The sequence below is a fragment of the Pseudonaja textilis genome, chromosome 2 (genome assembly GCF_049901715.1).
Source record: "Pseudonaja textilis isolate UNSWEBS1 chromosome 2, rPseTex1.2, whole genome shotgun sequence".
Lineage (NCBI taxonomy): Eukaryota > Metazoa > Chordata > Lepidosauria > Squamata > Elapidae > Pseudonaja > Pseudonaja textilis.
This window is the reverse complement of record NC_141991.1, coordinates 38,812,682-38,829,881: the sequence shown is the minus strand read 5'-3', so window position 1 is coordinate 38,829,881 and position 17,200 is coordinate 38,812,682. Positions and strand designations below refer to the sequence as shown.

Genomic DNA, 17,200 nt, shown 5'->3' with positions numbered 1-17,200 from the left:
GACCACAGAAATGCACCTTCTCTGTAGCAATGTCTACCCTCTGAAATGAAGTTCATTCCAAGAAGTGGGTTATCATCTCCTCTTATTCAGAAGAATAGTGAAGGCTTCACCTAGACCTTTGGCAAGGGAGAGTGAGACACCACACTGGACTATTTCACCCACCATCTTTATTGATTTTTATCATAATTTCTTTGTTTAATTGTTGTGAGTCATTGGGAATTAGATGGCATACAAGTATAAGTAATAGCAATTATTACTACTACTACCAAAATATGTAGTCATATGTAGATCAGTCAGCCATTTTGACATGTTATGGCCCATATGAGACAAATCCCAATTTTATTCAAATATCTGCAAATTCTTCTGTGTGTGTTAGGTTCTCTAATTTAAAAACATCCCTACAAGTCAACATAAGTCTACTCATGTCGCACCAATCCAATACTGTAGTTAGTACTGATATTTCCAAAGTAGTAAAAATGCCTGTAGATGAGATGGGTGGCATACAAGACAAATAAGTAAATTATGTGAGTAAACAATTCTACATCCTTTCTTAAACTTCAAGTTTAACAAGAAAAAAGTTTTTCCTAGTATTTCATTTGACTGTGAATAGTGTCCAAAAAACTGTACATGGCAGATTAACAGAGAATCTCCGCACATAGACACACACACAGAGAGACACTTTAGGGACTCTGCAGAGTACCATTATTTGGACTTAAGGAAAAATTAACTCCTAAACTTTAAAAACATTTCATACAAGAACTTTCTGACAGTTCAAAATCTGCTTTAGATGTATCTGGTCAACTAATGTTGGAATTAGACTGTGATAGTTATAAACTGCAATACATGAACTTCTGGACAATCCGTTTTCCTACTGGTGGAAACTCTTGGCTCTTTTTCTTTCCTGTTCCTGACTCAAGCAAGCTATTTTGTTCAAGGCTGTAGCTAAAAAAAAGCATAATCCATATAAAGCTGCCCGGTGATTTGCATGCTGGTTGGTCCTGTGCCAAAGGAAAGGGAGATTCAAAGAGAAGTCTTCAATTTCACCCTGCTCACTTTGGCTTACAGTGTGTGGGAGTAGAGACCTACAAACAGCCAAAGCAGCCTGCATCAGCTGCAGTGGAACTCCTGCAGCTCAATTACAACTAATTACAACTTCTGCAACTAATTACAAGATACCTTCCCTTTTCTAGACACTATAGCATCTTGCAAATACGGTTATTAATACTTAGGTTAAAAATAAGTTACAAAATTGCCACTGCCTTTCTATGCAATATCGGGATGGCAGAAATCTATCAATCTATCCCTCCACCCATCCCCAAGATTCCCATCACAGTAATATGGTAAAGGAATTAGTGTACAAATGTATGCTTGTTTCTAAATGAACTACAGCACAGATGTCAAACTTGTGGCATCATCTTGCCAATCACATGATGTGCCACAACGTTTTTCCCCTTCGTGGAGCTGGGATGGGCATCCCTTGAGCGTGACACATCTGGGCTGCCAGTTTGACACCTCTGAACTACAGTATTTCAGGGTACTAGTTAAGTTACTTTTTTGCTTTTCTGTGTTGATCACAAAGAGGGAATATTAGTCAGCTCACAGTGTCCTCCACAAATTCCTTGTGTTTTCTTGTAAAGCCAACTGTAAATTCTTTTATACTGTTTTGCACTTTTGGGAAAATAAAATTGATGATGGCAAGGAAGTTCTATAAGGCAGGGAATCCTAGAAGTATTAAGATAGGCAATGAATGTTTAGCTGGCTAAATCACTACCCATAAGAAAGGATTACAATGACCTTTCCTGAATCCACAGAAAAAAGAGAAAGGCATGTTATAAGAGAAATAAAACCGATTACACGTGGTACAGATCAGTAAAAGAATGAGTCAGCAAGACCACCTAAATTTTATAGTAGCCAGATCTGCAATTTTCAATCTGAAAGAGTTTTTAATATAAGTTATTTGAGGAAATTATTAATAATTCTATCTCAGGATGTAAAGGGTTGCAATCCCTGTTTTATTCATTTTTATGGCAACCAAGGGAATCTGATAACTAGCCTACTTACCAATCCAAGAAATAGTCCTTGAAATAAAGTCAGAAAGATCCATATTTGTGGCCAATTACAATCAAAACAAATTGATTTTACATATCCTATCATACAGGTGGTCAGCTCTATAGACCATTTCAATTTTTATTTTTAATTAATGAAACAATGAGACAACAGGGTGACACAAAACATCAGTTTGCCATGGCAAATGTACATACCAACTATACCCCTAGAGGGCAGACAATACTAGATACATGCAGAATGGATTTGTTCTATCCTGGAGCAGCATGGTGTGGCACACCCCATTTTTTTAAAGCCAATTGTTATAGCTATAAAATTAACTGGGCATATTAAATCCACATTAAGTATAGTGCAGAAATACTCTTTCCAGATTTTTTCTAAAAACCTGGGACATTTTCCCTGTGGAACTTGTCTTTTTATGAAAATTTCCCATAATTGTTTTTTTTTTTTAAATCTGGAAAGAGTATTTCTGCACTATACCAATAAAGAGAAAAAGGTGACTGCAGCCTTAAGCCTTCTAACAAAATTATTCTTTCACTTGAACAATGCCCCATTGTTTAAATATTACTTTCCTAGAGAAATAGTATGCAGTCGCTACTCAATTTCATGAATGAATTTTATGAATGATGGAAGGAGGGTGGAATTGCAATTGATCCTCATAGGGGTTTGCAGATTAGGGTGTGGCTGTGCTAGCAATGAGTACTTGACAACATTGTCCTGATGACAATCTGATAACCCAAGAAACAGGGTATGAAAGGATGATGTAACAGGACAAGAGTGAGCAGGGAACAAGGTGGAAGAGGAGTAGTCTGGGAGAATTAAAAGCAGGTAAGAATAAGATTATTTTAGTAGTGGTAATGGGATATATATTGTGGGAAATAGGATGGACTGCTCACAGGGAACACAAAACCAATGTCTCTTATAGGCTCCATTAGTCCCCTGCCTCTGTCTCCAGTTCCTGGTTGTCAAATTCTGAGCAGCTCTGTTAACTCCAGCTAGTACTTTTAAATACCAGGTCCACCTGTAATAAAGTTAACCTCATCTGGGATCTAATCCTAGGTGAGAGATCTGACCTGACCTGTGTAACTGAGACTAGGCAAAGCATGAGGAGGCGTATCCTTCTCTGAAATGGTACTCAGAGGGTTTCTGGTTTGACACCAGCCATGACACACCATCTAGAGTGCAGTGGAGTTGCTATATTTTTATGGGAGACTCTCAGGGTTCATTCAGTTTGAGAATCTGGTATTTTTCAACACTCTTGATAGCCAAGACAAGTTAAGTGCAGTTACTGGTAATGTGGTTCCTGAGATAACCAGCAAAGCCTATTTTTACTGATATGTGGACACACAGCTTCTTTCTATGGAATGCAAGCCTTGTTGAACATGGGAATATCTATTTTTTTAAAAAGGCATTTTGTTCCATAAAAAGTTCTGGTAACAATTGCTTGCTTGACATTTTCACATGTACTTAGAAAACCATCTTTCTCTTTAAAAAAAATCCTGCTAGATTGCTGTGTGAATGGTTATTAAATTATAAAAAAGCCATGCTGTTTTCTGTATGAAAGTTCCTTAATATGTACTAATGCATGTTTACAAAACTTTTATCAGTTGTATGCTATTACAAATACAACATTCAATTATTTTTGCATGCAAATGCTTTCTGACTTAAATACAAAATTACATTCCAAAAACTTTCTAGCTCTGTGAGAACAAGATAAAGTGACAAGCTTTTCTAACCCATTAATCTACTGTCAGATGATTACTCACAACACTTTTTAAAAGAAGCTATTATTTAGGGAATATTCAGAAGTAGGACACAGACTTAAAAGAATTCAAAGCAGAATGGATTACATAATGAGAGATTTTAAGGGGATTTATCTTCAATTTAATATGTACTGCATAATGCATCTTGCAAGGGCAACTGCATGTATTTTATTACAAACAGAGGCAAATATTCAGCTGGAATAGTCATCCAGACAGACTTCTGATGAGGCAGAAGACATGAGAAAAACAAAACATACGCTCCTGGCCCATCAGTGCTTTAAGTTAATCAAGAAGCTGAATTCAAGATTAAATGAGCATTTGGCAAAACAAAAGCATTCTGCCTCTAAGAGGGTTTACAAAAAAAATCTTTAAAGTTAAATCCTTAAATTGACGTACAGAAATATAAACAAACAAGAAAGCTATCCCATTTGCTGTTAAGAGAAAGCTAAAAGAAACTAGAAGACTTGCTTAGCTCAGTTTGTTTGATTCCCATAGAAATACGTTTTTTAGGAAGTTTAGTGACCCAAAGATGAAGACAATGGCAGTACCATTATCTTATCAATCTGGTCTGATTGTTTCAAAAATCTTTTAAACAGTTTAGTATTAAATCATATATTTTAGTAAATGAATTTAATCTTGTCATGATCACAAAATGCCTATTGGGTCATATTGTGATTAGAATAACCAAAATATAATTACAGTTAAAACAATGGATTAAACTTAATTGGAAAAATGCAACCTTCTTTTAGGATTTTTTTTGTATACTGCAAGTTTTCAAGGATGGCATCTGGGATCTATACACATTCAAATGCTACTCCATATTTTAAGTTGGTGTAATAGCCAGATGAAAGTAGTATATTATCCATCCAACAGATGAGTGGGGTGGTAGAAGGGAAGAAGAGAAGGTAGTTTGACTGACACTTTGGTGACCTGTAAATCTGAGTTGCTGATTTAACCTAAAATCACCTGCTTTAGTATAATGTAATTATAACTTTAAATAGATGAGGAATGATAGGCTGGAGGTGCTGTCAAGTATTTTGGAGGCAGGCGGGGAGGCCACAGAAGAATGGGATTTTGATTTTGATGTGCCAAGAAAAGATATTGTAGAATCCAATCTGGATCAGTCGCCGGGACCAGGGATTTTTGTCTTCTGAGCTTTTGGACTCATGCTGGAGCTCATCTTCAGAGAACTTCACTGCTAAAAGACAAAACACCTCTGCTCCCGATGACTGACCCAGATTCAATCCTACAGTCCCGGAATAATGGGGGCAGGGCAGCAGGGGGGGGGGGACAATGACAGAAGAACGGGACATGATTCATAGGAAAAGATATAACACGAGAATGAGAGTAAGCCTAACTCAGAAAATGTGACTTAGGAACCTTTAACTAACTCTTCTTTTCCAGGGGATCTTTACACTGGGACCCACAATTTCAGATCTTTGGAGCCTGAGGGCTGTCTGTTCATAATAAAATATAACAAAATTATTTGTATTTCCAATTAGGTTGTACATGAAAGAGAAAACTTTGATGAAGTTGTGAAAACTTGGTGGCAGAGAAGGGAGTGTTTCCATCTTCAAATTCTGCCCACCTAGTAGTGCTGGGAGACTTCTACCTGGCTTCCTTCTTTTCTCAAGAGATCTGGAATGGCCTACAGTGAATTCACAACCACTGTGCCAACTATGGGCCTGATCCAACATAATGAGGGCCCAAAGAATTTGTGTGGCCACACACTGAGTTGCAAAAATATCAGGCATTGAGAAGACATTAGTTTTGTGAAAACAAATCATAATTGTTCTGAAGAACAATATTTTTCCACAGAGAAGAAAAAATAAAGAGGTACACATTAATGCTCATTACAAATCCTTTAAAATCTTAATAGAATGTGAATTCAGACTTTCAGACGTTAGGAGAATTAAAAGAAGTATGAACAAGCCATATTTCACACACAGCATGGGAAAACTCACCTTTATCATTTCTGCTACATAACTCTCGGGCCCTGTATATTCTGTAGAGTCTTTTACTTTTACCAACACAATGAAGCATAAATAGTGCCACATATTGTGCTCCTCTTTAATGTGTTCTTCAAAAGTCACCGTCTTGTTATCAAACTTGTCTCTTTCCAAACCTAATGAGCAAAATAAAACACAACCTCTGAACACAATTGGAGGAAGAATATTTGACCACATACAGCATATGTTTCCATATATGTTTCCACTGACTAGTTAATTGGATGACTGGAATCCACTGAAGTTCTTTTAAAGACAAGTAATATAAAAGTAATATAATATAAAACTGTTCAAAACAGCTTTTTTTAAGGATCAGAAAGCACTACATGGTTTTATTTAATTTTAAGTCTACCTATAGATTGTAGACATTTTTTCCTGGTAATGGTAAGTTTCAAAGGAATATTGCTTGGCCCTTAAATATTTTCAAACATTAAGAATATACCACATTTTGTTTGTTTGTTTGTTTGTTTGTTTGTTCAATTTCTATGGCTGCCAATCTCAGTCAATGACTCTGGGTGATTCACAGTTCATAAAACTTCCTTTTCTGCATACAATTTTATAGAAAATGAAGACTTAGAATATATAAAGAAAACATAGATTTTCACCAATAGCTGAGAACTGATTTCTGTTTTTGCATTTGTAAGTGTGTGAAGATTAAGAACGAATAAACATAAGAAGAGCCTTGGATCAGATAATTAGTGCAACTACTGCAGCCTTTTTTTTTACATACTAGTCAATGAAATGCATTTGAGAAGCCCACAAGCCAGGGGCAAGATGGTGATAGTAACTTTTCAAAATGACCTTTTATGTTAAGAGGAGAAAAGCTTTTTTCTCCAATTACATTTTAGGTACTTTTTAAAAATGTGTATCTTTCCCTATTTTTTTTTGAAGCTAAACAGATAATAGATAATCAGGGTTGGAAGGGACCTTGTCGGTCATCTAGTCCAACCCCCCGCCCAAGCGGGAGACCCTACACCATTTCTGACAAATGGCAGTCCAATCTCTTCTTGAAAGTCTCAAGTGATGGTGCTCCCACAACTTCTGAGGGCAAGCTGTTCCATTGGTTGATTGTTCTCACTGTCAGAAAGTTTCTCCTTGTTTCCAGGTTAAATCTCTCCTTGTTCAGTTTCCATCCATTATTCCTTGTCTGGCCTACAGGCGCTTTAGAAAATAGCTTGACCCCTTCCTCTCTGTGGCAGCCCCTCAAATATTGGAAGACCGCTATCATGTCTCCCCTGGTCCTTCTTTTTACTAGACTAGCCAAGCCCAGTTCCTGCAACCGTTCGTTGTATGTTTTAGTCTCCAGTCCCCTAATCATCCTGGTTGCTCTTCTTTGTACTTTTTCTAGAGTCTCAACATCTTTTTTAAAATGTGGTGAACCAAATTGAATGCAGTACTCTAGGCGTGATTTTACTAAAGCTTTATAGAGTGGTATTAGTACCTTCCTTGATCTTGATTGTATCCCTCTGTTAATACAATTTAGGATTGAGTTAGCTTTTTTGGCTGCTGCTGCACACCGCTGGCTCATATTTAGTTGGTTGTCCACTAAGACTCCAAGTTCCCCCTCACAATTACTGCTATTAAGCCTGGTTTCACCCAATCTATATGTGTACTTTTGGTTTTTCTTGCCTAAGTGTAGGACTTTACTTTTTTCTCCACTGAATTTCATTTTGTTAGATATGGCTCAGTGTTCTAGTCTGTCAAGATCCATCTGGATCTTGAGCCTATCTTCTTGCGTGTTAGCTATTCCTGCCAGCTTAGTATCATCTGCAAATTTGGTAAGTTCCTCTTCTATTCCCTCAGGTAAGTCGTTACTGAAGATATTGAAGAGTACTGGGCCTGAGACAGAACCTTGTGGCACCCCACTGCTTACTTCCCTCCCTGTAGACTTAGGACTACTCATTGAGTACGGTTTGTCAGCCAGTTGCAAGTCCATCTAGTGGTGGTGCTATCTATTCCACTTTTTTCTAGCTTACTAAGAAGTAGGTTGTGGTCTACTTTGTCAAATGCCTTGCTGAAATCTAAATATATTATGTCCAAAGTATTTTGCTGTTCTGCTAATTTAGTCACTAGTAAGATTGGTTTGGCATGATCTGTTCTTAACAAACCCATGCTGACTGCTAGTTATTACTTTACTTGTTTCTAGATGTTGGCAGATGTTTTTTTTATAATCTCTTCCAGTATCTTCCCGGGAATTGATGTTAGGCTGATCCGTCTATAGTTTCCTGGGTCTGTTTTTTTTCCCTTTTTGAAGATGGGAACCACATCAGCTCTTTTCCAGTCCTCTGGTAGTTCCTCGGTGCTCCAGGATTTTTGAAAGATATGGTGCAGTGGTTCTGAGATGACCTCTGCCAGCTCCTTTAAAACTCTGAGATGTAATCCATCAGGCCCCGGTGATTTGTGTTCATCAAGATCAGACAGGTGTTCTCTTACTATTTTTTTGCTTATTTTAACTTTTATTTCTGGTCTGTCTTTTACAGTTATGTTTTTGGTGGATTGAGCTATCGTTTCTTTTTGCGTGAAGACCGATGCAAAGAATGGGTTAAGCAGTTCTGCTTTCTCTCTGTTGCCTGTTACTTCCTTGCCATCTTCTCTCTTTAGTTGACTGACTGTTTCCTTGATTTTTTTCTTGTTATTTATATGTTGGAGGAAACTTTTTTTATTGTCTTTGACTTTTGTTGCAAGTCTTTGTTTGTTCTGAGCCTTTGCTATACTGACTTCATCTTTGCAGATTCTAGCTATCTGCTGATATTCTTCCTTAGTTCTATGTTCTTCTTTCCATTTTTTGTACTTTTTTTCTTTTTTTTTCCTTTTTTTCTTTCAATTTGCCAGAGAGATCTTTGTGCAGCCATGCTGGTTTCTTCTTGGATTTCTTGTTTTTCTTTCTCAGTGGTATTGTGCTGGTCTGGGCTTCTATGATCATACTTTTTAGAGTTTCCCAAGATTCTTGAGTTGTTTTCCCCTTTAGGATTTTCATCCCTGGAATCTTTCCCAAGTTCTCTCTGGGTTTATTGAAATCAGCTCTTTTAAAATCCAAGACTCTGGTGTCATTATGTTCTGTTGCTTGTGTTTGTGTTATGTTGAATTCTAGTATGACATGGGTCACTCTCACCCAAGGTTCCTGCAGTTTCATCTCCCTCTATCACTTCTTCCCTGTTTGTAAGAATTAAGTCCCCCTAGTTTCACCCTCTATCTTTTGGACAACAAAGTTGTCAGCTAGGTTGGTTAGGAACTTTTTTGGTGCAGAATTAGTTTTCCAATTGATATCAGGATAATTGAAGTCTCCCATTACTAATGTTGTGTGTTTCCTGCATATGGCTCCAGTTCTTCCTCATAGGGTTAGGGATAATGATAGATTTGCTCTTTAACTTTTTGGTTCTATAATATCCAAAATACTCCATGTCCCACCTTATATTTGTACAAGGCATTATTATATTGGCAGTTCTATTTTTGAGTTCCTTCATAACTTTTCAGCACATGGAATCTGCCTTTGCTTTACAGTTAATTTCTGGCTTCACAGTTTCATTATATTCTCCACCATAATTCGCTTTCCTGTCCAGTTTCTATCAGGTCAGATCTAAAGTATAGGTACAGTCTGGGCTGTTTACACAGCTGCCATGTTGTTCAGCCATAACTACAAAACTTTATAATTTATAAAACATTATCTCAGCACCAAATTTCCAGCGGATCTTAGCTTGTATATCTCTCTAATGTTAGAACTGGCCATGTATGTATACTTTTTTAACTCTGGCTAATCCACTACCCTCTTACCCTATGGTCAGTAGCCTTCAGGAAAAAAAACCTCTGTCAAAACCTTAACATTACATGCCCCCTAGCAATTTATTCTAAAAACTTTCATAAAATGTTGTTTGTGTCACAAAAATGTGTGCATATCTTTTGGGGAATGGAGACATTCCTCCATCTGCCTAGAATTGAACTCTTGATGATTCTGACACTTACCACAAATAAAGCATGTTGTTTTCAAAATTTCTTCTTTCTTCTGTTTCTCACTTCTTAGATCAGCAAAGGTATCAATAATGACTCCAAAAATCAGATTAAGGACAATAATGATCACCATGAAGAAGAAGAGAAGGTCATATATCACTCTTGCAGCAAAGAGAGGTTCCTAAAATGCAGATAGTTTTCCAAAAGTAAGTGAAAAGTGTTAAAAAAAAAACAAAGTTACAAAGAGGAATATTACTTGACGGGTGAACATTATAGATGCTTTGTTTGATACAATGAATTGCTGATGAATTACCTCTGGAGAATAAATAATCAGGATCAATGCCAATCTGACTAATCTTTTAAGTCACCTGTTTAAACCAGATATCTACAAAGGATTCATTTGGGATTTCCTGAAACAATCGTTTTAAAAACATATGTTTGCTTAACTAGGTCTTTCTTATATTCCAACATAATAACAGATTGGGAACACAACTTGGGACAAAATACAACTTAAAATTTTTGCCTGCTTATTGTTAGGTAATGTGATCCAAATTGGAGACCCATAAAATTTTTTGAGATGCAGGAGTACAGGAATTAATGGCTAAAGCTAAAGTATCATGTTCACTTGTAATTTTTGGAATTAAGTACAGATATATTTTTCAATTCCCTAAATATATGAATAACTTATATTTAAGAAATAAAGAATAGTTTTTTTTTCAAAAGCTAGATTAAATGTGTTGCTATCAAATATACTATATGTGAGATTTTTTGAAAAACCTTATCTCTCAAAGATTTTTCCCCTGTAATGCTATTGATATTGGATAATATTTGTGGATAATATTAATTGTATTGAGAATTTTATAAGAGTCTTTGGCAGGAAATAATCTGGACTATTTTAAAATCCAAACCAGGAAGAAATATTTCTGACTATGCAAAAAAATTATTTGCAGATAAAAATCTTAAAATTATAGTAGCACAACCAGCTTTTTAACTATGGATGATAAAAAGCAAGGCTCTTAGTAACAAATCAATGAACTGGGGTCTTAAGTCTTTTATATAATATTTATTACATATTTTATTTGTACAAGTATATAGCTACTGCCAAGTTTAGATTGTATTTCTTGGGGTCTTTTTATGTAAATTAAATTGATTGATTGATATATAGATGCCACATATAGATTGGGCTTTCTTTTCTGGCAAATCATTTCTATTTTGTAGGTTTTATTTTCTATTTTTTGTTTCCTATTTCTATGTACAATACATGCTACACTATGCCACATTATATTTGTAGATTATAAAATAGGAAATAAGACATGGGTGTGTGATATATTTGTATTAAACCATTAAGGATATTGAAGTACAGAATTTAGAAATTTATAAGAAATGACTGTGTGATGTTATAGGTATATTGGGTGGGAAAGTGAGCATATGCAGTGAATCTTAGGTAGACTGTATTATGCAACAAGCATAAAAATAACGTATCAAAGTTTCCAGATTTTGATATGAATGATTTTTGATATGAAAAACAGAATGAATGTTATAATATACACAAACGATGAAAAACTAGAACAAGTAAAGGAACATGCTTATTTGGGTAGAATGTTTATAAAGATAGGGAAGGAGGTATTTGAAGACCCACAAATGAGATAGTATGCTGTCTGTTGCAAGGAATGAATCTTGAAAGACATGAAAGTGGGTGTGCTTAAGGGTATACTTTGGACTTCTTCGTTCAATGGAAGTGAAAGTGTATCAGAAGAAATATATGTAGAAGTAACTGAATGCAGTGGAAATAACATATTGAAAAAGTGTGTAAACTAAAGCAAGAAGAAAAAAGTCAAGCGTGATAAGCTTCAATGAATATGGACTGCTTTTGAATATTGAGTCCATATTTTGGACACATTGTGAACTACTTGTATAAAGGATATACAATGGGGTAGTGTGGCCATTTAGAGAGAATGAAGGAATTATAAAACAAATACAGGAAGGAACAATGAATGGGTCAAAAGGAAAGAAAAGCCTAGTTGAGGTTGGATGGAAGGCAGGACAAGATGCAATGGATAGAAAATAATCAAGGAGACAACCATCCTAGCATTAAGGAGAAACTTTCTGACACTTAGAATAATTTGACAGTGAAATGACCTGAAGTTGTGGGTGCTCCAACACTGGAGATTTTAAAGAAGAGATTGGACGACAATTTGTCTGAAATGTTATAAGGTTTCCTGCTTGAGGAGGGAGTTGGACTAGAAGACCTCCAAGGTACCTTGTAACTCTGTTATTATGTTGTTTTGAGTTGATCAGATCCTCAGAAGACAGGTAAGAACAAATTATAGTGTATTTTAGGTAAAGCATTATTTTGTAAATAATGTATGGACATATAAACAAGAATTAAGTTTTTGTACCCCAAGTTTTTAAGGGTACAAATATATGAAGAAATAATAGCAAATAGTATTGGTGCAAATTATATTCAGCTATATTCCCTTCCATTTCTCTCTCTCTCATTTCATGCCTTTAATTTATTTGGTTTGATTTATTTTATTTGGTTATCTCTTTTCTTTCTTGCATATAACATTATTATATATAATACCCTAAACACGATGGGCACTTATGTATGTGACAGAGACCACAACTCTATCCTTAGTGCCCACACTCCTGATTTCTAAACCTGAGCGTAGTTGAATGAGTGTCTTAAATTTTAAGAAAATTGATATTAATAAACCAGAGAAATGATAAATAGAATCCAATATAAGAAGGAACTAATAGGAAATGGAGCTCAAGAGGAGTGGGAGTTCCTAGAAAAAAAGATGTTAAAAACACAATTTCAGTTAGGAATAAAATGGAAGACAGCAGAAGGCAATATGGCTGCACAAAAGCTTAGCAAATTCTGAAAGCAGAAAAGGACAAAATATAGGTGCTACGAAGAAGAAGTAGAAGTCGTCAAATTAGAGCACAAAGAGCTAAGAATTGTAGTGATGATATGAAACTCAGGTGAAGCTTGGCAAAGAATGCTAAGAACAACAAAAAGGTTTATTTGTATATGATGAAAATAAAAGATAGAGGAATCATTGTATTAACTGCTCAGTAATGAGAGAAAAATAAGATTTATGAAGTACTAGCAAAGGCAAAGAATGAAAGAGCAGGATTGAAATGTCAAACTGACAGAAATATAAGTCAGGGACTCTGCTTTGATTCTCCAAGGCCAAATGAGTAGCCTTTAGTTTACCAATGGAATTTGCTAATGGTCTGTTGAAACCTTTATGTAGTAACTTTGAGAAATTCTAGAGAATGGGTGAAATGCCAGATGACTGAAAGAAAGCAAAATCGTTTCCATCTTCAAAGGAGAAAGAAACAAACCAGACAGTCTGGCATGAGTGTGTAAGAAAACGATCAACTTGAAAGCATCTCGAAAATAATGCAGTAATGATTACAAATTAAGTATAATTTTTTTCCAGATTATCCCAATAGCAATTTTTGACTGGCTAACTTCTTTTGCAGATTAGTGGAATAATATAGATAAAACATGTCCTGTTTTAATCAAAGTTTCTGTTGAACTAACCATAATGTTCAATTAGCAAGATAGATTAAATGTAAAATGAATGGCATAATAATTAATTGGACACACAACTGATTCAAACTGGAGTGAGATGCTGCATAGAGTGCCATTCGAAGGGCCTGTAGTCATAAACATTTTTATTAATGCATTGGATGAAGAATGGAACAAATTTTCTATCTCAGATGACAAAAATAAATTCACCCAATCTTAAATGCTGTAAGAAATTGGTTAAAATGAAAACATAAAATGTAACAAAGATAAATGCAAATTTTTATCTTGCTAACTGCGTGCAGTTAAGAAGGATTTAGATAAATTGCATTATGTTGTGAGAAGGACAAAGAAGGTGATAGGTGACTTGAAGCTAGGTTTTGTGAAGAAAGTTTGAAGGAACTGGAAAGATATAGCCTTGAGAAATTAAAATGGGATGAAATTAAACTGGAAAAAAAAACCTGCATAGAAGAATGTCAAGATATGTTTTCGATTGCCCTAGAGTGCAGGACATGGACTTAGATTTAGCTTGCAAGAAGGCAGTTTCTTACATAATATTAAAAAAAAAGCACGACATGCATGATTCTTACTACAGAATCAGCTCCCCCCAAAACTGATAGATTCTTCTTCACTGGATGCATTCAGGTGGAGGCTAAACAGTTAGTAGTCTAGGTGTGGTGGTCTAGAGGTGGAGCTATTGCCTCACAATCAGGAGGCTGTGAGTTCAATCCCAGGGAGAGGCAAGTATTTGCTCCTGCTTGAGCAGGGGGTTGGACTAGATGACCTCCAAGGTCCCTTCCAACTCTGTTATTCTATGATTATTCTAATGTGGATTCCTGAACTTAATAGGAGCTTTGACAGAATGATTATTGCCAACTTTATGACTCTATAACAAAAATAGTGTTGGAAACAATTTTATAGCACTCTTGCCATACTTGATAGAACACTTATTCATGGTCAAAAATATGTTTACAGGTAGTTTTAAAAATGGAATTTGAGAAACCTCTTGGCCTGATAATACTGCAACATTAGTAAATTCCGTATTAGAGTAACTATAACTATTATTAAAACATCAACACTGACATTTACACATTTAGCTGGCATCATACATACTCATATTTTGCACAATATTCATTTCAATCTTTATTTTTATATTTTATAAAAGGTTTATGGATCTTCAGTTCCTCATTGCCATTACAAACATGTACTATTTCTTTCTCACGTAACATTAATTTACCTCCTTGGATGGTTTCCTGAGTACATCTCCTACTCCGCCCCCGCTTCTCAGCCCATGACTAAGCACAGTAACAATGCACATCAGCAATGTCTCACATGTATGTTCTTTATCCTCTTCAGATTCTTCAGAAGCTAGCTCTATTAAATAAAAGAAGTTTTGGATATGACCATGAGAGAGTGGGTGTCTGAAGATCTCTTACATATTTTGTACAAGCATTTTAAAGCCAAATAAGGACCATTCCTTGCTTCTCTTCCTCTCTCCTATAGTTCAAGAACCTATTTGCAGAGCTTTGTGATTCCTTGGATTATTCAGAATTCTCATGTGAAATTTCAAAAAATTGGAAACTTATCTTAATGTCATCTGACAAGCTGATTCATTACATCTGGGATATCTTTACAAGAAACAATATAAGCACATTTTTTAATGCAGGCATATGAAGAAGCGTTAGATTATCTCTAATTATAATTCAGAAGCAAGCATATCATTAATGTTTAGTACCAAGATTCTTTTATAATTCTGGAACCTTCTAGGTAGCCACCAATTCCAACCAAATTAATTTACACATACATAATTTGTCTACTGAAAACTTTTTAACATCTTTCTGATCACACTTTTGTTTTGTTTACTGAAAATTTTGAATATCTTTCTTTACTTTTAAAAAATAATATAAATGTTATAAAGTATAAACATTAAAAACATTGAACGTGGTGGTCTTTTTTGACATACATTTTTGTCAGTACTTACGACACTCAGAAAGAAATTATGTATATATGTATGTATGTATGGTATTCAGCTTTGTTCGGGTATTTTCCCATGTCATTATAGTTGTGCTTTTAAAGTTGTATATGTGAATATACATACACACACACACACACACACACACACATATATATATATGTAGATTTTCATGGGTACAGGTATGCAGGTCTTGGCGTGTTCGGGTCTTTTCCCATGTAAGATTGAGAGCATCTTGGCAACGTTTTGACGAGGTCCCACTTGCCATCTTCAGGCTAGTGCTTTCGGCTTCGTGCTTGTGCGAGCAAAGCGTGATGTGAGCTGCCACCTCCCTATATATACTGGTGGGGAGGTTGGCTGTTTTGTCATTTCTTGATTGGTTGATGGAGTTGATGGTTGCAGATTGGCTGGCTTTTTTGTAAGAACAAGTGTGGCTGAGGTATTGCCTGTGTGTCTATCAGCCTCCTGTGTTGTAACGACCTGGGTAATGGGCTGTGTGACGACCTTCTGACCTTCTATTGTTGTGACATCCTGGGTCTTGTGCTGTAATCTCCTGGGTCATTAGCTGTGTTGCAACGTTCTGAGGTTTTGTGGTATAACCTCCTGAGTTCTGTGATGTGATATCCTGAGCGGGTGGCTGTGATGTGACGTTCCGGGTTTTGGTTTGGCTCCAAGTTTGAGGCCTGGATATGTGTTCATGGCATGTGTCCGTTTGCTTGGTTTGGGGGTCAGGGTGTGTGGCAGCTGGTGATGCAGTTGTGGTCTGGTTTCTGGACAGTGGTTGTCTTTCATCTATGGGATGGGTTTGGGTTTGAGTCTGGTGAAGGAGAATGGTGGTGGTGTCGTGTTGTTTTGGGTCCGGTGTTGGTTTTCATGCCTGGGACTCGTTTGTTGGTGAGGGCTAGTTTCCAGGTGTCTGGTAGGTGGGAGGCATCATCCCGTTTATTCATGTTATGGGGGTGTTTCTGTATTTCGATGGCTTCCCTGATTATTCTCTTGTTGAAGTGTTCAGTATTGGAGATTAATTTGCTTCCCTCAAAATTAATTTCATGTCCTGTGGCTTTAAGGTGCTGGAAAAGGGAGGAAGTATTTTCTTTTTTTCTGACTGCATTCTTATATTCTGCGATGTGTGCATTTATTCTCCTGTTGGTTTGTCCAATGTATGAGGCAGTGCAATTGTTGCATTTCATAAACTCCTTGGTTTTCTAGCTGGATCTTGTCTTTGGGGTTTCTTAGGATGTTGGCTATTTTTTGGTCAGTGCCAAAGGCTGTCCTGATATTGTGTTTGTGGAGAATTTTGCTGATTTTATCTGTGATGCCTTTGATGTAGGGGAAGAGGGCAATACCGTTGTCCTGTTCTGTGTCTCAGTTTCTGGGGGGTGTCTCCCTTAGGATTAGGTTGGTAATTGTGCTTCTTTGGAAATCATTGCAAATTAATATGTTTGTGAGAGTGTGTAATTCTGTTCTCAGTTGGTCTTTGTCGGCTAGGTGTTTGGTTCTGGAGATGAGGGTCTTGGCTACGGAGTTGATCTGTGCAGGGTGGTGATGGGATTGTGCATTTAAGTAGCGGTTGGTGTGTATTTTCTTCCGGTGGATGGTGTGTGCTAGGGAACCATTGGGATTTTTGTAAATTAGGACATCCAGGAAGGGAAGTTGGTTGCTGGCTTCTTTTTCCATGGTGAATTGTATTTTGGGGTATAGGCTGTTGAGGTGTGTGAGGAAGTTGTCCAGTTTTTCTTTCCCGTGTGGCCAAATTACAAAAGTGTCGTCTACATATGTAAGCCAGAGTTTGGGTTTGTGTTCAGATTTGTCTAGAGCATTGGTTTCAAAGTGTTCCATGTATTTGCTGTGTTTTGCTTGATTGGTGTTTCTAATATCTTCTGTCTGTTTTGTAGCTCAAGACAAAAAAATC

The 17,200-nt window shown here is 36.3% G+C and overlaps 1 protein-coding gene across 5 annotated transcripts in view; it reads right to left on the bottom strand.

Moving 5' to 3' along the window:
• ITPR1 (inositol 1,4,5-trisphosphate receptor type 1) overlaps positions 1-17,200 on the bottom strand; it is a 245,219-nt gene that overhangs the window by 11,678 nt on the left and 216,341 nt on the right. For all 5 annotated transcript variants that reach the window (XM_087923707.1, XM_087923703.1, XM_087923705.1 and 2 more), the window contains 3 exons: positions 14,554-14,690; positions 9,794-9,959; positions 5,792-5,952 (listed from right to left, as the gene is read on the bottom strand). In XM_087923707.1, the coding sequence (XP_087779833.1) occupies positions 5,792-5,952; positions 9,794-9,959; positions 14,554-14,690 (464 nt within the window). The remainder of the gene's footprint in view (positions 1-5,791; positions 5,953-9,793; positions 9,960-14,553; positions 14,691-17,200) is intronic.